The 22,772-nt window shown below is 36.4% G+C and overlaps 2 protein-coding genes across 2 annotated transcripts; one reads left to right on the forward strand and one right to left on the reverse strand.

Annotated features, from left to right (window-relative positions):
* Positions 1 to 2,623: 2,623 nt before the first annotated feature.
* On the reverse strand, positions 2,624 to 12,931 carry LOC136820413 (interleukin enhancer-binding factor 2 homolog). Its single transcript, XM_067076598.1, has 11 exons — positions 12,868 to 12,931; positions 12,155 to 12,440; positions 10,651 to 10,804; positions 9,779 to 9,844; positions 9,264 to 9,404; positions 8,616 to 8,761; positions 7,957 to 8,015; positions 7,207 to 7,370; positions 5,324 to 5,398; positions 3,888 to 4,041; positions 2,624 to 3,155 (listed from the first exon to the last, which is right to left on the reverse strand). The coding sequence occupies exons 1-10, from the start codon at positions 12,894 to 12,896 to the stop codon at positions 3,917 to 3,919; spliced, it is 1,245 nt and encodes a 414-aa protein (XP_066932699.1). The 5' UTR covers positions 12,897 to 12,931; the 3' UTR covers positions 2,624 to 3,155; positions 3,888 to 3,916.
* Positions 12,932 to 18,032: 5,101 nt separating this feature from the next.
* LOC136820631 (uncharacterized) lies at positions 18,033 to 18,767 on the forward strand. Its single transcript, XM_067076829.1, has one exon. It carries the CDS (start codon positions 18,033 to 18,035, stop codon positions 18,765 to 18,767), a length of 735 nt encoding a protein of 244 aa, XP_066932930.1.
* The last annotated feature ends 4,005 nt before the right edge of the window (positions 18,768 to 22,772 follow it).

A 22,772-nucleotide genomic window follows, 5' to 3' on the forward strand; every position in this document is an offset into this window, starting at 1 on the left:
GCATTTAGGTTTGCTGATCAAATTTTCTGTTTTCAAACGACCGCCTAACCTCACGTGCCGCCTCACTGCACTAGCAGCCCGCCCTTATTTTTGTAGGCATCAAACTAGACGATCCTATCGTCTACACAAGATCACTAAAAAAGGGAATATTTTGGAGAGGCGTGATAAATTCGGGTGGAGTAAGCAGTGGCAGAAATGTTTACAGTGTTCCAAAACTCTGCCGCCATTTTTTTCTCCCTTAAACCGCCCTAACGCCCTAACTCTTTCCCACGTTTACCGACTTTTAAACGGACGATAGCATCGGCTAGCATCAAACTCAAACTCAAACTCAGTCCTTTAAGGCAGGCCGGTCTCCACAGCAAAATTTAATAATCAACTTTTGATTAGTACTTTTTGAGTTATTCAAATTGTAAGTTTTATGACGTCATCAATTGTCTTAGTTACACGAGCCTCTTGTCACGTGGTATAAATAGTTTTTGTCCCCAGCAATTGGGGGCTTTCATTAGCAGCCAAAATTAAAATACAACAGTTAAATTATCCGAATAGGCACCCTCAAACTAACTAAATTCAATTATGAAAGCTTTAATTAATTATCGTATCCAAGCGTGGCAAGTAGTAAAATATTTCAAATCTCCCAAAATTTATGGGTTTTCGATTTTGGCTATAAAAAATGACGCTATCGTTACTTCAAAATAATTTCTTTCAACAATTTTTTTCGCCCTCGCATTCATTTGGTCACACATCAAGGCAGATTACTACTGGCCACGCTTACGTTTTTATTCTTTCACCTAATATTTCATCCATAACATTTTTTGGATAAATGTTGGACCAGATTGCCCTGGCCTTTACACAATTTCTTCGATCTAACGAGACAAAGGTTATTTTTTTTCGCGCCTATTTCATAGGATTCTGTTTTAGTACACGATATTTTTCTACATCATTGCAGTATGCAATCAATTTTTCATTTTTAAACACTTTCGCGCGAAATGGACGACAGTTTTTTTCTTAACCTTTTTTGCCTGAAGAAAAGATTACGTCATAAAAAAGTTTCGCACGAACAAAAAAAAAGTTGAAGGAAGTTCTACTTTTTTCATCCGTTACGTCAATTTCGACCAATGGAATTGCTTCATTTTTCAACCGACCAATGACCTTACAATAAAGTCAAAAAGTTTTCGTTTATATTGCGCGAAAGTGGAGACCGGCCTTGATTGATATTTTTCAGGCGAATTTAAATGAATTTAACAGTATTGTATGGATCACGTCAAGTTTGAGCAGATAACATCATCGATGCATATTTTTTCTAAATTTTTACAACTCTTCTGACACTTCAAATGAAATCCACTGATCTGTGTTACAACAAAGTCTTTCTAAAATGTCTTTAATGGGATAAACTTTCGCGGATTTCGCAGATTGGGTGTCATCCGCGAAAATCCGCAAAATTAAGTCCCAATAGAAATTTGGAAGGGCCTCATCCGCGAAATATTTCTAAACAAAACTCAAAATATTTAAAATAAGTTCTATTTGAATGGTTAATTGCATCAAAGAGGCGCAAATATTGTGTATTTCAACAACCAACATGCATGATTTGACAGTAAAAGTCAAAAAATTGTGAAATTATTGCCACCCCAATAGTGCCACCCGCGAAATTTAGTCCCCCCGAAAGTTTATCCCAACCCAAAAGTACTCATGGTAGAATAGAATATACCTTTTTACCAATTAAGTCACGAATATCACTTGCCTCCTTTTTCAAACAATTACCATGGTGATTATGTCCCTTGAGACATTAAATGCTTTTTTATGAATACAGAATAGGAAGAAGTTTTAATAAAATCCACTGGGAGTATTAATCACCATGGCAATAATTTCAAAACGAGGCAAGTGATGTTCGTAGCGTCATTTATGAAAGGGTCTATTGATACAGATTGTATTAAATTTTGAAAGCTCCAATTAGCAGTCACTCACGCGAACACTTCTGATTCGCGGAGTGAACAAAACATTTTGTTTGGACATTTTACCGGGCTTTTTCTAGTCGAATTATCATAAAAAAGTATTTTTAAAAGGCGGACACTCGTTATTAGCGGACACCTTAATTTACCGGAAAATTTCTTTCTGCGAAGAATAGTGAAAAATAATTTCCCTTCCATTTGGGTGCCATCGTTTTTGTTAGAATCGCAGAAGGCGAAATTCAATTTTATTTTAGTGAATCCGTCTTGCGAAATCACTTTGTAGAGGTCGGGGAGAAAGATAGTCGTCAGAAAAAAGCAATACAGTCGACTCTCTCTAATTCGAACTAAAAGGGACAAAGGATTTTCTTCGAATTAGAGAAAGGTTTGAATTACAAACAGTATTTTATACTACATGTTTTTTCTTTTATAAGCATAACGTTTATAAGCATATGCAAGCTCAGTTTTTGGTACCTAAACAATGGCTCTATTGTTTGAGAACGATAGAATGCTAAGCATAATGCGAGCCTGATGTAGGGGCTTATACATGCTTATAAAAAGAAAAACATGTACTTTCTAGCTGAGGGAGCAATATCTTCAGTACGAATTATAGTAAGATAAAAGAGGTTCGAATTAGAGAGAGGGGGAGTTAGCTGTAATTGGAAAAACAAAAGGACATAATTATTATAAGGGGAAATATTTTCTTCAAACTTTTAAAAACACTAAAAATTTGCATCCTATCTCTAAAAAAATCCTTTCATCCTTTCTTCATTCCCTCACTCAAAAAAAAGGAAAAAGGGCTTAAGTTTTATCCAAAGAAAAAAAAAATTAGGATAAAATGAAAGGGCCTACTCAAAAAATGTACAAAATGAAAAACAGCAAAGGCTTTTCTACCTCTACCATTACCCCCTTTTTCTATATCATTGATATTCGCGACGTAATTTTTTTCAGTAGTGGCAAACTAGTGAAAGGTTGTTCAAGATTTGCAACTACTGGGAAAAACCGGGGTGTTACCGTAGAAAAATGACGTGTATGAAAAATATCATGAATGAAAGTTTATTTGTGTTGAGCAAGATTTCCACTCAACCACTTCACAATTCGTGTGATTTCCGATCAAGCCATAAAATGTTCATAATCGAATTTTCGGCCAAGTCAAAACAACACAATATAATCTTGCAGTGTCATCAAATCTGTTGATCGAATCGATAGCATCTATGATGAAAATATAAGATTTTTAAAACGCGTGATACTTATATGGACCTCCCGGGCTAATCAACAGAAAACATTTACAGTCGATGCTCTCTAATTCGACGTTCTACTATTCGATACGCTCCATTATTCGATAATATTGCAAGTCTCCATCAACAAGAAACTCTCATAAACGACGCTCTACCGTATGCTACGCTCCCTAATTCGATAGAAATCCAATTCTCCTTGAAAATCGAATTAGAGAGGTCAATTGTAATTCGAAATCAACAAGAAATCGCAGAAAAACATGACAATGACAAAATCCCGATTTTTTTCTTTAGCTTTTTTCGGGACATGTTTATTAATCAATTTCTGAAAATGTGATAATGTGAAAATTGTGAAGATAAAAATGGTAACTTTTTTTGTAAAAAACTAGTATGTGAGAAAACGGTGATAGATGCGTTTAAACCATGTCATAACATTGTACACGTTTTTTTTATAAGAACAAACTATATAAGACCGTATAGCTTCGATGGCCAATATGTTAAGAACATTTTCAAGGCTTTGCAGACTCTAAAACACCCAATTTCTTAGGAAAATGGACAAAAATACTCAAAAAATGGTGAAAATAAGAACATGTTAAAAACATTTTTAGGCTTAAAACTCAAAAAGTTAAGAACATCCGAGGGCTTCAAAATTTTTGGATGTTCTTATGAAAACAAGTATATATAGCGAAGTGAAGGAAATGAAGTTTACCTTGAAGATGAGGAGAACTACTCATTCGTCTATTTGTTTTCTCCTGCTTTCTTTTGTTCACCGCTCGTTTCTTCGTTCATCTTCTCGAGGAGTTCGCTTTCCTTCTTGTGGGCTTCTTTGTTGTAAGCAGGTTCACCCGGTGTCACGATCGTACCTGTGAAGACAAAGTTCTCCAATTATATACGTATCCTCCGGAGTGTCGTAGCTACCCAGGGGGTGGGGCTAAGGGGTGCAAGTATTTTACCTTTAAATTTCGCCTTTATTAGAATTATTTTAGTTTTTAGAGGGTGTTAGAGCTCTAGATTTCAAAGTTTGTCACTTAACTTATGCCCCCCCCATATCAAAATGCTTCCTACGGCACTGCCCGGAGTGTGGCTTGATTAACCTTAACCGGATTAATTTTCACGAGATCTAACTCAGCGAGTCAAAAAAATCGTAAAATTTTCTAGATTGGTTTTCGAGATTTTCGCGAAAAATCAAATGAAAACAACTTTGAAAACGGTATAACAAATGCAAATTTACAGTGTGTTTCATGTCGAAAATCTATTTTTAAGCTCGCGGGAACCGATCATCGATCTCACGCCATTATAAGGGATTCATTTTTTTTTGCGAAGATTGCAAAAATTCGCAGAAACACGAAATTGAATTTTAACCGAAACCCGAAAATTAACCCAATTAAAATTCTATTTCATAGTAGTAAGGTTTCCAAATGTAACCACATTTTCGATTCAATCCAAAAAACAAGCCCTGTTAACAACTTCAAATTTCTGAAGCGAAATTTTTTTTTTAGAAAAGCAGATTCATTGAAAAAAGAAAAGGTATTCTCATAAAAACCAAAGCAGTGCAATAAAATTTAAAAACTTTTACAATATTATGCTGTAATCAAAACCCGATGGCAAACAGCTATTCATGATATGCACCACTGTAGAGTCTTCAGAGAACTTTTAAAATTTTCCATCCAATACGTCTCTTAAACTATAGAAAAAATGACGTATTGGGTGAAAAAAAAAGACAGAAAAATTGCATAACTTCGTGAAGTCATTGCAGTGGTGCATATCACGAATAACAACATGAAAAACTCTTTCAGGACCCCTAGTCTACACAATAGACAGCTCCAGGCTTTAAGGCCTTACTATTGGTCTATAGGCTCTGCTATGGGCGGGCACTAGTCGCCCCCACCGGGAATTCGCTTTTTAATTGGATTAAATATGATATTTTAAATATATAATTTTAAACAAAAGAAGTTTTATCAATAGCGATTTAGAATAAAAGAATGTTTTAAAACAGAGGTGATTGGCTAAGGTTAAGAAACTCTCTATTGTTTCATCAAAACCTCAGTGTGCATGCGGTGTATCCGGAGAAATTCATTATTCAAAAATATCCCGAAGAGTAGGAGTTTTACGATCGAAACGAAGGAAGATATGACTTTTACTCACCTCCCCACGATGTGATGTCAGTATCCAGACTGGTGGAGACAGCTCCATCACCACCAAGGATCTCGTTGTACGCTCCTGATGAAAGAAGTGTATGATGCAGCAGAAAGTCAAGACACGATTATTGAAATCAGCGTTTCTAATTAAGATTTATTTGCGTAGGCCAAAAATTATTGGTTCTATAGTAAAGTAACAGCACTTTTACGTCGGTAAAAACCAAATTTACATTGGCATTTGCGTCGGCATTCCGACGCGAATAAGAATGGCTGGAAATTAGCCTATTTCATTGGATTCGAACATCTGTTACATGTGCTATTTTCTATTCTATTCAATTTAAGGAGGAAATACACAAATATGTGCAGATTTTCTTTCGAGAAAGACGTTGAAAAAAATGATTTTCATCATTAAACTCAAAACCAGTCTTCTCACGGACTGTACATTCACATCAGCTTTTAGCGGCGCAGTCAGCTTTCTAGGGGACTGGTAATGAATTTACAGGGTATATTTGTTCTCGGGGCACGGCACTTTTAGGCTACAACTAAGCCAAAAAAATTCTCTCCAATACCCGAGAGACATTTTCACGACTTTCTAGGGTGGTCTATATTTACGATACTTTATCGGTCCAATGTAAGGTTATGGGTAATAGTTAAAGGTCTTACATTTTTCACAAGAGCCCTCCTTCACTTGTGTTTTCGATACGGTCGTACCGCACCAATAGGGGTTGATAGATGTTTATAGATCTATTAACCCTTTATAGCTCGAGAAAACTGTATTTGAGTTTAAGGCTGGCGCAAACGCATCCACCATTTGATCCAACATTTCAAATTCTTTTTTGGACGAAATGATGATTGAAAGTCACTTGGAAAAATTCGAAAAGTTGCATGTGAAGTCATTTACGCAAAAACGTGTAACATTTTCATCCAACATGATATGCAAATGCATCAGACATTGGAAGCAAAATGAAAGTGACGTCGATCTCATAAAAGATGTTGGATGAAATGTTAGGCGTTGATCAAACTTTATCCAAGATATGCTTTCCAACATCTTTAATAAAAAGTTGTAATTTTATGACGTGCGCAAATGAAACCAACATTTCATTTAACAATAATGTTGGATCCAATGTCGGATAGATTTGCCCCGGTCTTTAAGAAGGAATGACCTGCCTGAAGTCGTTGCATTGATATCCTTTCAGACAAAGAACAATGACGTCATTTCCTTGTAAATTCATTACCAGTCCCCTCAAAACCCGACCGCACCGTTAAGGATAGTGAGTGAGTTGTATCTCTCTACCTTATAATAGGACTCTTGATAAATTATTTAGAGTGCAAAGACCGCCTTGTTTTGAAAACATTACCCTTGTTTCTCCAAGTGTTACTTTTATCATGATTTTCACCATCGTAATGTCTTCTGAAATTGCATCACGGACCTAAGAGCTGATTGGTTGTAAGTGACGTAAAATCAGTCAATACGTCACTTGCAACCAATCAGCTGTTGGGTCCGTGGAAGACATTGCAATGGTGCATATAATTAATGAATAGAGTAAACTCTTTATGATGAACTGCTCTGGGAATCAATAACCATAGCAATATTTTGAGAACAGAGTAAGCGTTGCTCGTGACGTAATTTATGAAGAGGTCTATGAATTTGCATTTTTAAAAATCATACGAAGAAATGAAGGAATTCATGATATGCACCATTGCAATCAATGTCTTCTGACATTACATCACGGACCCAATATCTAATTGGTTGTAAGTGACGTTAAATCATTCAATCAGCCACTTTTAACCATCAGCTGTGTGGTCCGCGGAAGACATTGCAATGGTGCATATCATGAATACTAAAAACAAAACAAAGTCCTAAAAAAAAGAAGAAATGTCAAAACTCACCGTGAGAGAGGGTTCGAAGAAGAGTTTGTGACGTCATACACAAGAGATCTTGTTCTTCTAAACCGAGCACGCTATGCGCACGAACTTGTCCGCTCTCACAAGGGTCAAGGATACCGACTGAGCCAGGTAGGAAACATCCAGCCGCTAATAATTGCAGTGCTCGTCTGAAAACATTGGAAAAGTATACGATAGTAAAAAACAGTTCCAAGTTTTAAGTTGGTTTACCTTTGTAACTTATTAATTAGCTTAAAGTATTTGTACCATTGAAAATTTGCTGGAAAATCACCCAACATTACTGATTTTGCTATTATGATAGAACTGGTTGAAGGACCGATAATGGGGAGAAAGTATAGTTTATACTAAAGGAGCACGGTGATGAATTGCACAAAGGACCATTAAGTTTATTGTTTGACAAAATTAGATGCAGATATGGGAAATTCTTAAGTTTTTACGAAAGATTATTTTCATCGGATTAATTTTCGCGAGATCCAATTCACGAGCCGAACAAAATCGCAAAAATTTTTCGAGATCTGCATTTTGGAAAATTTCGAGTGAATCTAATTACAAAGCGAATCAGCAAAAAAATCCGTTAAAATGGCTCTGAAAACCTCAATTCTGGTCCAAAATACTAAATTTCACGTGTCAGCGATCTTACGCGATTTCGAAAGATTCTCGTAGAAAAGGCAAAAATTCGAGAATAAATCTAGCAAGGATTACTACTCCATTATCTCAGTAAAAACTGCATCTCACCTGAACGCTGCGGTGATTGGTAGGTTTGAGCCGTTGGGTCCAGTGGCGCTTTTGAATGCCTATAAAAATAATATAATTATAATAACCACATTATTCGCATTTAATTTCGAGTTTTTTGAAAAGTAATGTTTTAGCATTTAGATTTTTGATCATAGTTGACCAAATTGGACAAACGACCCCACAAAATTTAAGTTTATCAGTTCCTCTTTCCAATGCAATATGATCGATTCTTAAACAGTTGATAAAACTCACTTCAAAGAGGGGGACTCTTTGCTGGGACACCAGGTAGTTATGCAGTGGTCGAAGCTAAGTTTTTATCTCAGACGGGAACGGACTTCAAACAACAAACAAGACGATTCTATTTCTATATATATTCAAATTTTCAGCATTTCGTTAAAATATGTAGACGGAAAAGCCTCTTTTAGTACCTCGCTGTGGAGGAAATCCGTATGAGACAGAAGAACTTGGTAATTAAACTTTGTTCAGCATCTGATTGATATAGCAACTGATACCGATTTGTTATCGGAATTCTCAATATAGCCCGCAATATAAAAGCCTTTAAACTTTAAGTTAGATAACTCAAGTGATTTTATGCTCGTTGTAAAGATAACCATGAGAGGAAATAATTATCAAATTTACAGTTTGGAAGCTTTACTTACCAATAAGTCGATTAACCAGGGTGTCAAACCAGCAAGACCAGCGAAGCGTTTCTTCAAATCCTTTAACAATCGAATCAAAAAGCGAATGGTCGTGTGGGAGGCGCTCTCTTCGAACCAACGGGCGTGACGGATTGTCGCTAAAGCACCTTCAGAAAGACAAGACAAAATCTTGTAAATAAATAATATTAAATGCTTTTCACTTAGTTTCACAGAGTTTTGGCGAAAATCTAGAATTCATTTTCCCTGAAAAATTACTAAAATTGCGAGTTTCCCCCTTAGTCAAAAAATGATCAAAATTGTAAAATTGTAAAATTGTGGAAAACTTTGAATGTCACATTTTTTAGACATTCTAGAGATGTATTTCGATAAGTGATAAAAAAAATTCGTCAAATTTACCAGGGACTATCATAACCATCTTGGTTATTGAAGAGAAAATTCTCGAAAGAATGCATGAGATCTGAAATTATCCAAACTTTGAATTATCTGGAATTAAACGCTTGAAAAACTTTCTTATACCCAATGCATATGCTGAAATGCTCCATTTAAACGTAAATGCTGATTATTAATATTACACCCATTTGATGAAAAAAATTGCAACTTGTAAATAAATGCAAACTTGAATCTTAAACAAACAAACAAACATAGTACCTTCGAGTAGTTTGGAATCAACGTGTTTTTGAGTATCAACTTCAAAGAGGTTCTTGGGTAATGTTGTTACTAAAACTCTCACTAGAGCTCTTTCACTTGAGGTCGTGTTGAAACCACCCTCGTTCGCTTGCGTTGGGAAATCTAAGAGAGAACAGAAGGAGAAGTTGAGATCATTGAAACCACCCTCGTTCGCTTGCGTTGGAAAATCTAAGAGAGAACAGAAAGAGAAGTTAAGATCATCGATCATAGGTTTCTGAACCTAAAATCGATATAGGATGATTGCAGACTACATTTTAATACTTTGTTGAAAAGAATATTTCGAGTGGAATCGATCCATAAACCACTTATAAAATTCAAAAATTGAGGTGGAGATTGACAAGAACTTTAACTTTTCCTGAGACTTTGCTGATTTCTGAATATGTATTCAGAATTTTTATGTCTCTTTTACATCAAAAGCTACAGATTAGGCAATATATTCTTGATTGAAAATAAATGACAAATAAATGAATTGAGACCTTCACTTGGGGTAGCTTCTTTGAGTTTTTCTTGAACTTTGTTGGCTAAATTTTCGATATCAGCAGCTGTATGTGAAGGTAAGGAATAAATTAGCTCTGGTTTAGACGGCTTTCACCCTGTCTATTCTCACTGTTAATTCATGATATTCATGACGTAATGTTTTCTATGGAAATACCTCGGTTTTTTGCTAGCAGTGGCAAATTTAAACTAGACAAAAGTTGTATAAAATTTGCCACTACAGGCAAAAACCGGGGTCTTTCCCTAGAAGATATTATGTCATGAATAGCATGAATTGTGTTAAACGGGTAGAAAGTTGGCTGTCTAAAGTCAATGCATTGCCCTCTTTTGACGTCAATACAATGACTTCTTTCAATTCTTTCCAAGCAAAGATTTTCAACTACTAACTTTTCGCCAACTTTTTGCCTACTCGTACAATAGGAATAGACAGGGAAAAGTCAGCTGTCTAAACTAGAGTTTATCAGAGTGAATGACAAGTCAGATTTTCTTAGAATTAGAGTAACTTCATAAGATGTGGTGGGAGCCCAAAAACTGTTAAAAAAAAATGATTACTCCAAATACTCTCAGTTGTTTGACAAATTCTAATCCCTCTCGGGATGAAAATTTAATCAGAATCTTAGGCAGGTAGGCATGTAGGCTATAATTGCAGGAGCTTGAAAATGATACTTCTACAGAAGTGTGAATGAAGGTAAAATTATACTATCCATAGATAAGACGATATTTCTTTTGAAAAGAAACCCTGCCATACAGAGGGTAGATTCTAAAAAAGGTGAGACAGTAACTTGAATGAGTTCAAAAAGGTAACAAGGTTGAAAAGCCACTGTTAATTAGGCACCCAGAGAGTGCATTATACCTCCTGGCGTTTCTTTGAGTATAATGACAAGATCAGCGACAGGATGACCGGCTAACATGGTTCCTTTCTTGAATGACCCAACGGCTCGCATTTCTTCAACGGGGATATTTAAACCAGTTGGTGATAGAATGAGACCTTCCAAAACGGATTCCATCTGTGGTTCAAAATAAGATTATTATTGATTATCTATGTTATTATTATTATCTTTAATGCAGGAAGATCTAAATGAATCCTACAGAAGGCTATTGTGATGTTGAATCAGAATAAAATAATGTGAAATATTAGATTTTATTTATTTCTTATTGATTTATGACTATCTGAGGAATAATATCACAATAAATCTAAGAGGTTCCCTTCTCTTGATAACAGAACAAATGCAAAAAATTTCAGGAAAAAATAACCACACAGAACCACATCTATTTCAATGGTCAACTTGGCTGCATGCATCCCTTCTGGTATGTTTTGATATAGGGCATTAGGCTGTGCAATCTCCAGAATTGATTTTTTGATATAGGGGATGCATATCTTGTATGAAATTTGGAAAAGCCTGTATAAAATTCCAGTCTGTTTGTTCAATGAATGAAATTTTATAATTATGAAAACAACAACACAATGACTTCATTTTTTTCTTTCTTTGATCGGATGTGACAAAAAATGTAAATTCATGGGTCCAATGTGGGGTAACTCTTGGACGGGAATTTCATACATGATACACATTCCCTATATCAAAACTAATTTTGGAGATGCGCGCAGCCCAATGATCAACATTTTGGAAGGAAAAAGAAAAAGAAAAGAAACGGAAAACCACTTTTAAACATCCTCTGAGCACAGTTGTAGGGGGGGGATGTTAGGATTAATTTTTTAAGCCCATTTGTCAGAAGTTGCCATTGGGTATAAAAAGAAGAAAAATTCATGTAAAAACCCTGTGGAACTTTTTTCAAGGTTGCCACAGGTAGGGTGCCACCGCCGCTCCGCCAGCAAAATCGAAATTTCAAAAAGTTTTAAAACATAGCGAAGTGACCCCTCATTTGAAAGGTATTTTCATGCTGATTAAGAAAATCAATATTTCTCACAAGAAGTAACTTAAGAAAAACGATCAAAAAATTGCGTTTTTAGCAAAATCCTCAAAATTTTGCCAACTGTTGGAAATTACTTTTTGTGACACTGTTATTCAACCTCATTATATTGATTTTCTTAACCAGCATGAAAATACCTTTCAAATGAGGGGTCACTTCACTATGTTTTGAAAATTTTTGAAATTTCGATTTTGCTTGCGGAGCCACGGTGGCACCCTGCCCGTGACAACCTTGAAAAGGGTACCACAGGGTTTTAACATAATTTTTTCTTCTTTTTATACCCAAAGGCAACTTTTGACAAATGGGCTAAGAATTTATGCCATTTTTGAAAAATAACATCCCCCCCTAACAGTTGGGGGAGAAGCAAGTTGCATTCAGTCACCTCGCACATGAAACTTATGATTATTGAAAATATGTCATATACTCACCTTTGAGACAAGATTCTGTACTGAACCTTGTTCAAGCGTTGTTGGGGTAAGCTGTTGTGATTTTTTCAACAATGCATCGTTAAGGGCAGTTTCATTAGAGGGTGGGTCCGCTTTACCAAAATGTGGCTCCACTACGACAGGATCAAAGGCATAATGTGTCATAGGTGGACCTTGTTTGTTACCACCTTGAGGACGACCCATCATACCCATTGGTCCACGTCGCATTCCATGTGGGCCAAAGGGTCCAGCAGGTCGGCCGCCATAAGGGCCACCTCTGTTTCTTCCTCTAGAAGAAATTTAAAGAATGACATAATGACTATCAAAGTAGATTGAATTTCACGAACTTTGGCCACTTTATAATTTAAAACTGAGTTTAAAATCTAAAATCTAGAATTTTGAGGAATTGAAGGAAATTAGGTGAAAACGAGGCGGATTCATGAAATTTATGCACTCAAAAATTAGATTTTCCATTCACAGTAAAAAGTCCACCCAAAAATTTATCTAATCAAAAAGTTTGTAAAAAAATATCATTCCCCTTTTTATTTCTATTTCTATAAAATAATCCAAAGGGTACATTATGTACATTTTCCTGGATATACTAAAAAAATTCAAATAACAAGAATTTGAAAGCACTAATAAAAGCAACATAAAAAAAAGAAAAAGGAAGTAAAGACAAAGAAAGAAAGAAAAAATGTTTTGCTTGACAGACTTACCTTCTTGCTCCTTGTTTGGTTCTAGTCATTGTGTTTTTTATTATTTTATTTTGTTTTAACTGTAACACAGGCAGAAAGTAAGTAACTAAGGGGCTGTTTCTGTGGAGGCAGGCTGGCCAGCTAGGTGAGTTGAGATAGATTTTCAAACGTCACGTGATCTATATTATTTGTCAAAAACTGTTGAGTAGCAGTCGAAAATCCATTCCATTTCATAACCTAGACGGGCCAGTACACCTCCATACCGTGAGATCGGGTAACTTACATCAGTGGAGGCTATCATGCATAGCCCCTCAAATGAATGACTGGCTGGTCATTAAAATACAAAGTTAATCAAAACAAAAATGGTAGGGTTTAGCTGTGAGCAGAGCTGCATAGTTCATTTGTTTTAAAAATTTTCTGCTTTGATTGGTCAGTCAGTATAGACTTGAACTCGTATATCAAGATTACAGGATTTAAAGTACGGGCCAATTTTACTTTCGTTTTCAGTGGTTTCACTTTTGATTTCAAGCCAAAATCTTAGCAACGAGGTGCTTGCCCATAGTAACAGGGAATTGTGCAAAAAACAAACATAGAAAGTTTTCAAAATCCCCTACTTCAATTAAACCATTAAATGAAACTTCTCCATGTTTCACTTCTTTGCACCAATTCTTCAAAATAAAAATGATAAAAAAGTTCTTCTTTTATTCAATGATTTTTTTACGCCACTTTGTTGTCAATCTAACTCTCACATCAAATTCCCGCCTACTTCAGTTAAATTGAAGATGAGAAAAAACCTAAGCCTTAGTTAGGATCACAGGTTGAAAGAAACACATGAAGGGTGGGATTTTACAGTCGCCCGTCGAGCAAGGCACTGAGAGGTCACAGGTGCCAAAAAGAAGGGCCATTTGAAAGGCATCAACCTCATTGGTGGAAATTTGATAAACAGCTGCAAAGGAGCGCCGGGAGGCAATCAGTAGAAGAGACCGTTTTTGTTGCAGATTTCGATATAAACTTCTCTCAGTCAGGGATTACTTTTCAATGTGTTATATCAACTTGTCAGCATTATTGTATTGTTGTAAGGGGAGCTGTCCATATTCATTTGACAATGCAAAACGTCAAATTGACATTATGAAGGGGTGGGGGTTTTCAAAAGTTAGGTTTGACATGTTAAGACCAATCGTCCTAAGTTAGAGCAGTTGACGGTATACCTTTTTGTGAAAATTGTGAATATTTGTTTTACCACCAACCACACTATACTTTTTAAGCTGTCGAAAATATATTTGTGTATGAATTACATGAAAATTTGCTCGCATAATCCCATTGGTTCATGCTATGATATCATTACATCATCACGCGTGTTCCAAAAGGCAAAACAATGGAAATGCGTCAATCCGTTTAGCTGACCAAAATGACACAAAAATGACAAAATGGCCTGTCAAGACATTTTAATATCTTTTTGTTTGGTAAAGCAAACAATCTCAAATAAAAAGTATCCTGACAAGGATTAAATAAGCTTTTCATATAGCCAAACAGAATTACCATAGCTTTTACCAAAAAAAATATATCAAAGATCCAATTTCAGCCATTTTCAGCCAAATCCAACTTCTGGGGCTTCGTGAAAACTTATTCTGTCCATGTGTAAACATTCCCGTATGTTTCTGATGTACTTGACTACCGGTTGTCAAATCAGGATAAGACGGGGGTACTGCAATAAAAAGTTATGCAAGAAAAATTATAATTTCCACCTCAAAAGGTGACTTTCTTTGCCAATAACTTTTGATAGAATTGTTCCCCTAATTTCCTTTTTCAGTAGGTCTTCCTCCATCTTATTTACTTCAGAAAAACCAAAGATATTGCCCTAAAAGCTTAGCCTCACGAAGCCCCAGCTAATAATATAACCCCCTGGTTGAATCTTTGTATTCTTATCCTATAAATATAACGGAACGGCCATTCTACGGAAATTGCTGTCACGTGACTTTTTTCTACCGCATGATACAAATCGCGCATTTTCAGTGGATGTTGGAAATTTATTTGTCACGTGACAAGAGTTCTGACTTCACTTTTAAAAAACAAAATGGCGAAAGGACGTTTTTTTTATGTATATGATTATGGAAAGAATTCAGTTGATTTAAAGGTTTTAATTGTTTCTTTTTCTTTTGTCATGTGTACTAAAAGATTCGACAATGTTTGGGGAACTCAAATATCCAAAAGTTTTTCTATTTTTCATGGAAAAATGAGCTATAAAGGCAATTTCTTTGCTTAAGGTTTGTTTTTCTTTGTGAATTTTCATTTTCCATCTTTCTTTAAAGATTTAATATTTAATCAATTATCTTGGGATTTTCAGGGTTTATTCTAGAACTATTTGGGATTAGAGAGCTTTTTACAGATCTTAAAAAGGTTTACTAATTCTTTAGATAAAGTCAAAAGTTTAGACATTGTTTGCGCGATTGAACAAACCACATCGCACAAGTAGGCAAAGAAGGTGGTACGTCTAAAGCACGGCACGGACTTAGTAGCGACAAGTGGAGCTTTTAATTTCTTTTTTAATAAAGGTTATTAGTTAAAAGAACACCATACACGCACGGGTACAACCAAGTACTGACTTTGCGACAGGAAAACTTGATGAAAAAATGGTGACAACTTTTGGTATACATCGGGAAAGATAAAAGAGTTAAGACTAGCCTAGTTTTTAATCCCGATATAGGAGTTTAAGATTAGACTGTCAGTGTCATTTGATGGCTATGCAGGTTTCCCTCCACTGATGCAAGTTACCCGAATTCAGGGTATGGCAAGGCTGCACTTGAGGAAAAATTTGGAAATACCAAATCTCTTTACTAAAGCTAAAAGACAGGAATCTACACTCAGACTTACACATAACTTGTGTCCAACAGATAAGCTCTATGACCATTTCAAGTCACACTTCAACCCAGAGGAACCCAAAGCCAGTAATGATATTGAGTCAGAGCTACTGAAACGATGCACTCACCCTGTTATGCTTGAAGTGATCCACAGAATCACCAATAACTTGTGGTCTGGGCATGATCTGCGTATCTCATTGGGGTCAATCTCTTCTCAGAACATTATGGATGGGCAAAGGATCAAAGAAGGATCCCTCAAAATACAGGGGACTCAGTATTGGGTCCACTGTCTGCAAACTTGTGGTTAATATCATTCTCAACAGACTTTGTGAATGGTGTGAGAAACAGCTTTCAGACGAGCAAAATGGGTTTCGTTCAAATGGTGGTACGACAGACGGGATCTATACCGTTAAAAGGGTACATCAAATCAGCCACTGTAAGAAACAGCTTGTATTCCTATTATTTGTTGACTTGTCTGCTGCGTTTGATCATATCCCTTGTAAATAGTTATTTGATTTAATAAGCTTACGATTTCGCAACAGTCAATCTCCAATATAGCCTGGGAATCCATGCTATGATTTCTTCTTTGATAAACTGATGGCGAAATGTATAGCATGGTATGGGCTGAGTGTTTCTCAGATCCTAATAACGGTTGAAAACATAGCCAATCAAATTTTTTTATTCTTTTACTGGTCACACTTTCTTAGAGAAAGCGCAACTTCTGAAATTTGGTTTTTATTTTAGTAAGTGAGGACAGCGCTAAATTCGAATTTCCCACTGTAAATTTTTTGAGCCAATCAGAGCGCGGAAAAAATGTCTATCTCCAATCAATATTGCTCAAAATTCTTGAAAAATTGTATCACCATAAATCTCTATTATACGAGGGAAATGTTTTCGCAACCACAGTTTTGTTTTTGAATTGTTTTCTTCGAAGTTGTCTTGTGTATGCCTGTCAGAATTGGAACCTTTGTCAAGAACAGTTTGATCGTCTTGACGTAGCATATCGAAAATTTCTGCGTCAAATGGTACGTGGTGGTTTCAAATTTGTAAATGAGAATGAAAATGATTACACAGATTTTCAATAAATAATGCGCACCTGCACAAGATCTGTTGAACCTCTGATGTTAGCCATTTTATTAAATCACAGCAACATCACTAGGCTGCATACGTCCTTCGTATGCCCTCTTCTTGTTCTTTGAAATTATTAACATTTAATGATGACCAATACACGAGAAGAGGTCGCCCTGACAAGTCTTTGTTGGATCAAGTTGTTGGATCAAGTTGTTGGTCATAAAATGATTTCTATTAGTCAATTTTGTGATCTTGCCTTAAGCAAGCAAGAAATAATGATGTGAATTTGAATTTAAAACTAGTTTGACATGGAAAATTCCTCTAAGTGAATAGGCCTCACCGTGAGATACTTTCCCATGTCCAACCATGTCCAGTAATATGGGTGGTTGTAGAATTTTATTATTATTATTAAGTTCTGCACTGGAAGAGTGCACCTGACAGTCGTGTGTTTAAGATAAAAACTGCAAGTATTGCTCTTTTCGGAAATTATTGCCGAAAACGGCAATTTTTTTAACAATGAAATGCTGAATCAGCAGAAAAATAAAGAAGCAAATTAATGAAAATTGCCGTTTTCGGCAATTATTGCCGTTTTTGCAAATAAAAGTTGATTTTATTATTGAACACGTGGTATTTGACACCCTCGCGATAAGTAGGCCCACTGTGCCTCGTTTAGTTTTGTTTTCAACTGGTTATAAAGCCAGACAACAACTTGCAACTCATCTTTGTCTTATCTGGAGAAATATTCTAGACAAAAGTCAAACTCCCCATCTACTGAAATCAAGCTACATCACACCAATCTTCAAAAAAGGCAATCAAGGTTTACCAGAAAACTATAGACCAGTCGCTTTAACTTCAAATGTCTCAAAAATTTTCGAAAAAATTATCAGAAGTAAGATACAAAAACATCTTGAAGACAACAATCTTTTTAATTGCAACCAACATGGTTTCAGATCTGGTAGATCCTGCCTGAGCCAACTTCTCTCTCACACAGTTAGACTTATCCACCATATAGAAAACGGCAATAATGTGGACGTGATCTACCTTGACTTCAGCAAGGCTTTCGACAGAGTCGACCATACCATTCTTCTGAACAAAATCAAAACCAATGGCATCAAAGGCAAATTGCTTGCTTGGATCAAATCCTTCCTAACAGGTAGAACGCAGCAAGTCTCTGTTGACTACACACTATCAGAAAGGTCAGAAGTCATCTCTGGTGTTCCCCAAGGATCTGTGCTTGGACCACTGCTGTTTCTGATAATGATACAAGACATTGACAAAAAGATATTACACTCTTTCTTATCATCATTTGCTGATGATACACGTCTAATGAAAGAAATCAAAAACCATGCTGACATCATTCAGCTCCAAGATGACATGAACGCAGTCTATGAGTGGACTGGATTGAATAACATGAAATTGAATGGACTTAAAATTGAACATCTCAACTATGGTAGAAATGAAGAACTTAAAGAATCCTCCAAATACTTCTCTGATACCCAAAAGGTGATAGAGACCAAGACTACAGTCAAAGACCTTGGGATCACTTTAGATGTGGGTATGACATATGACAATCATATAGAAAATGTAATCGACAAAGTCAAAGGCATCAGTTCGTGGATATATCGAACTTTCAAAACAAGGGACCCCACTGTAATGCTGACCCTATGGAAGACATTGGCAGTCCCTCACACTGATTACTGTTCACAGCTATGGTCACCATCCAAGAGACACCAAATGCAACGACTAGAACAGCTTCAAAAATCATTCCTAAATGGAATATTCTCTTTACAAAAACTGAACTATTGGGAAAAACTTAAAACTCTAAAACTATACAGTCTGGAAAGACGTAGAGAAAGATATCAAATCATCTATACTTGGTATATCTTAGAAAAATTTTCTCCAAATTTCAACCACTCTGAGAACAAAGGGGGTATCACCTGCTACGAAAACCAGAGGCTCGGACGAAAACGCCACCTTACAGTAAAGAAGTAAATTTTAAACACAAAAACATTTGGAGAGGCTCACTATCTGAAGAAGGACCTAAGCTTTTCAATTCTCTCCCATTCTACATTCGTAATATCACAAACTGCACAAAAATTAAATTCAAAAGACAACTTGACCTTTTTCTTTCCACACTGCCGGACAAACCACTGCTCCCGAATTATTATCACTACAGGAGAGCGGATTCAAACAGTGTGAGAGAAATGGTGAATCATCGGATTTGCAAATTGGATGATTGAGAGACTCAAAAAACCCATCAAAAGTAAGTATATAAGTAAAGTAATACTTCAGTATACTTCAGTTTGATTTGATGATATTCATCTGTCCAGCTCGTTGAGCCCAACACGTATTATTTGATCAAAAAGAGCATTTGATTCAGCCAATCTTGTTTGTTGCGACGTAGTGTGAGGTTCGTCGGGTATAGAGCACAGATATTTATCGAGTCGTTTCTTGAAGGAATCTTTTGAACAGCCAGTGATATTTCGTATGTCAGAGGGAATACTGTTGAAGAGTTTTGGACCCTGTACAGCTAAGATCTCACAAATAAATTTGCGAAAGCTACTTCGTTCGATTGTTCGTAGTTCGCATTTTCGACCATGACGGCTTGTAGTTGAAGACGAGACACCACCTTTTACAGTGCCATCTCCTTCGGTGTGGCTGAAATTTGGTACTATATATACCCTCTAGTATCGACCAAATATAAATAATTCTGTATCTTTCTCTCCTCCTTTGTAGAGAATACATTTTCAACATTTTCAATTGTTCCCAATAATCGAAAGCACTAAGGCCTTTGATTTTATTGAAGAAGTTCTTTTGTACTGATTCAATCTGTTCAATTTGGTGGATGCTGTTTGGTGACCAAAGCTGAGGACAGTAGTCGAGGTGAGGGAGAACTAAGGATTTCCACAACGTTATCATAACATCACTGCTTCTGTTGTTGAATGTTCTCAAAATCCAACTAGAAATGTCCTTAGCTTTTGCTATCATTTTATTGATGTGATCAGTGAATGAGCAGTCACTACTCATCCACACTCCAAGATCTTTGACAGAGTTTTGTTTTCAATTACAGTTTTGTTTTAGTGAAATAAGTTGATAAACTATTTGATTCAGTATCTTTACCGTATTTCAAATGTTCGAATTTACAACTATTTAGTTTCATGTTATTGTTCTCAGTCCAATCATAAACTATGTCGAGATCATGTTGCAACTTGAACGTGTCAATTATTCCTTGGATTTCTTTAAGCATTCTAGTATCGTCAGCAAAGCTTGCAAGGATTGAATACCTGATATTATCATCAATATCAGAAATCATCAGAAGAAACAAAATTGGCCCAAGTACTGTTCCTTGAGGTACTCCTGATATGACAGGGACACTTTCGGATTTGAAACCATTTACATTACAACCAACAGATTGTTTTCTGCCTTTCAAAAACGATTCAATCCATCGCAATAGCTTTCCTTTGATCCTGAGCTGTGACAATTTGTGTAACAAAATTGCATGATCAACTTTGCCGAATGCCTTACTGAAGTCCAAATAAATTGTAAGTTTTTGTTGGAAATGCAGATAGCAAAATCGAGTCATATGTAAACAAAATTATATACAACGGAATTTTGTTATCTCTTTCTGGCTGTGTTTTGGCATCAATGCAGGATCTTTTAACTTATTATTTTAGAACTTTTCATGTTATTGAGCAACGAAAAATTGAAAAAAATCACTTTTAAAAATCCGAAAAACCTTTTTCTCGATGCAATTTTACTATTTTCCAACACCTCTGACATCTTTGCCCTTAAAAGGGCAACACATTTTGCTGATTCAGCATTTCATCATTAAAAAAATTGCTGTTTTCGGCAATAATTTCCGAAAAGAGCAATAATTGCAGTTTTCATCTTTTATTAAACACCCAACTGCCTGATAAATTTTGGTCCGAACAAGGTTCACCTACACCTCGGAAATTGGCCCAGAAAGGCAAAAAATTGCTAAAATTAGCTGCACTTGACTTGAGGAGAAAATAGTAGAGCTCTGTTCTTACTTGGGGTTAAAAAGCCGTCAGCACTTGCACCTGAAAACCTAAAATTTTGCACTTGCACTTAGTCCAGGGGAGCTCAACTACCGTAAGTTGGTCTAATGTCGACATCCGTCTTCTAATTTCGACACCCTTCTTTAGAGATAGGAACAATAGAAACCGAGGAAGGTCGGAATCGCTGATTGACTTTGATTAGGGCAATGAGAGGAAAAATCTTTAGACTATCAGTGATTTCGACCTTCTTATTATTCCTATCTATAAAGAAGGATGTCGAAATTAGAAGACGGATGTCGACATTAGACCAACTTACGGTACTTTTGGCCTTTACTAATTCTGATGGGGAAAAAAGAAGAGACTCCTATCGCAGCACCATCATACAAATCAGAAAGCGAAGATAGTATACTGCCGAGTTGTGCACAGTTGTGCACTCGAGATCTCAAGCAAACTTGCCATCTGCTGCAAACTGGAACATGTCAAATCCCTGGAAAATCTATACCTGTACTTGTTATTGACCAAATAGGATTTCCAATTGTTACATAGATCTAAGCTGCTAGGATTGATCCAGTAAATTACCCAACAACGAACAACGACGTACAACGACCTTCCCGCCTGCCCTGGTAAATCAACTCGGGTTCAATTTCGGGTGTATCAGGTTCACCCGACCTTACCTGAAATTGCTATTTTTGGAAGTCCGGTTCGTTTCCAGTAAATCGGGTTAACCCGAATTCACGGGTTGTTCAGGTTGTTGTTTTTTCGAGTATTTCGGGTTTACCTTAAAAGTCGGGAAACCCAGGTTAGCGCGCGCCTGCGCACCGAGCACTTACCTGAAGAACTCGGGTTATTGGACGAATTTGAGTGGTCCTTCGCGTCCGCAAAAATATTTTTTTCACGATCGAGAATTTAGAGCGCGCTTTTTTTCTTTCTGCGAGAGAGTTCAAGATGGAAGGTCACGTCACTTCGTACTTCTCATTTACAATTTACTTTGACAACTGGATGAAGAAAATCGCCTTCAATTTTCCAAAGGCAATGACTATGACTGGATGAAGAAAAAAAGGTATGCTTTTATCATTCTTTTATTTTCTTAATAAATTTGACAGGGCAGGGGAAGTTGGTTTGATTCATGGTTCTGAACCATGAATCAAGGTTCTTCTTCTGATCAATCTCTTTTCTCAGCCAAATTTTGAGATTTTTTCCAGCCCCCCTGCTTATTCCAACCCCCCGGCTATTATAAAGTAATCCCAATAAATTGTTTCCTGGAAACTTTTAACCTTTATTAGAGCTATAGGCACGACGCAACGGGTACGGCAGGTACGGCGGCCCGTAACCAGATTTTCACAAAAATACCCGAAGTTTTCCTCTTCGTCGGTCAAATCGCTATAAAATCACTTAAATTTCCTCATTCGCCGTACCAGATATAAAAAGCTTCCGTCGTGCCTGAGCTAGAATCTGAGAGTGTTTGTTTGGGGTGTATCTCACTAGAGTACGACACCTTCTACTTCAACAACAACAGTCGGAATCCAGCGTGGAAATGTGTCTACTATGACTGCTTTTTTGTCCGAACACAGTTGCGTGATTTTTCATATTTTGTCTGAAGGCCAACCAAAATAGTGCATCTCAGAAATCAACAATTCTTCACTGAGGAGTCCCTTCGAATTTTTTTTTACAATCACCTAAACTTTTACCAATTGGTTTACCAATTTTACCAACCGGCAACAAATAATATTCTCAACTTCAGTTAGCTAGAATCTGAGACTGTCAGTATGTCCGTGCAGTCTGTCTGTCTGTCACCGTTAAACTTTGTTTGGGCAGCGGCGGGCAGGCAGGAGTCTCTAAAATGGTCGGATTTGGCTGAAATTTTGCACACTTGTTCCTTGGGTGAATATCTGGGAGCATTTTTTTCATTTTTTCAAAATATTGAGTCTTAGGGGTGTGGTCACGTGTTTTAGTCTCAAAACGAGGTTAAAAACTTTGG

The sequence above is a fragment of the Clytia hemisphaerica genome, unplaced genomic scaffold (assembly GCF_902728285.1).
Source record: "Clytia hemisphaerica strain Z4C2 unplaced genomic scaffold, Clytia hemisphaerica genome assembly, whole genome shotgun sequence".
Taxonomy (NCBI): Eukaryota; Metazoa; Cnidaria; class Hydrozoa; order Leptothecata; family Clytiidae; genus Clytia; species Clytia hemisphaerica.

Coding starts and splice junctions, on each gene's coding strand:
- LOC136820413 (XM_067076598.1), bottom strand. CDS start 12,896: ATGACTAGAACCAAACAAGGAGCAAGAAG. Junction 12,441..12,867: donor ACCAAACAAGGAGCAAGAAG/GTAAGTCTGTCA, acceptor AATTTCTTCTAG/AGGAAGAAACAGAGGTGGCC. Junction 9,845..10,650: donor ACTCAAAGAAACGCCAGGAG/GTATAATGCACT, acceptor CTTCACATACAG/CTGCTGATATCGAAAATTTA.
- LOC136820631 (XM_067076829.1), top strand. CDS start 18,033: ATGATACAAGACATTGACAAAAAGATATTACACTCTTTCTTATCATCA.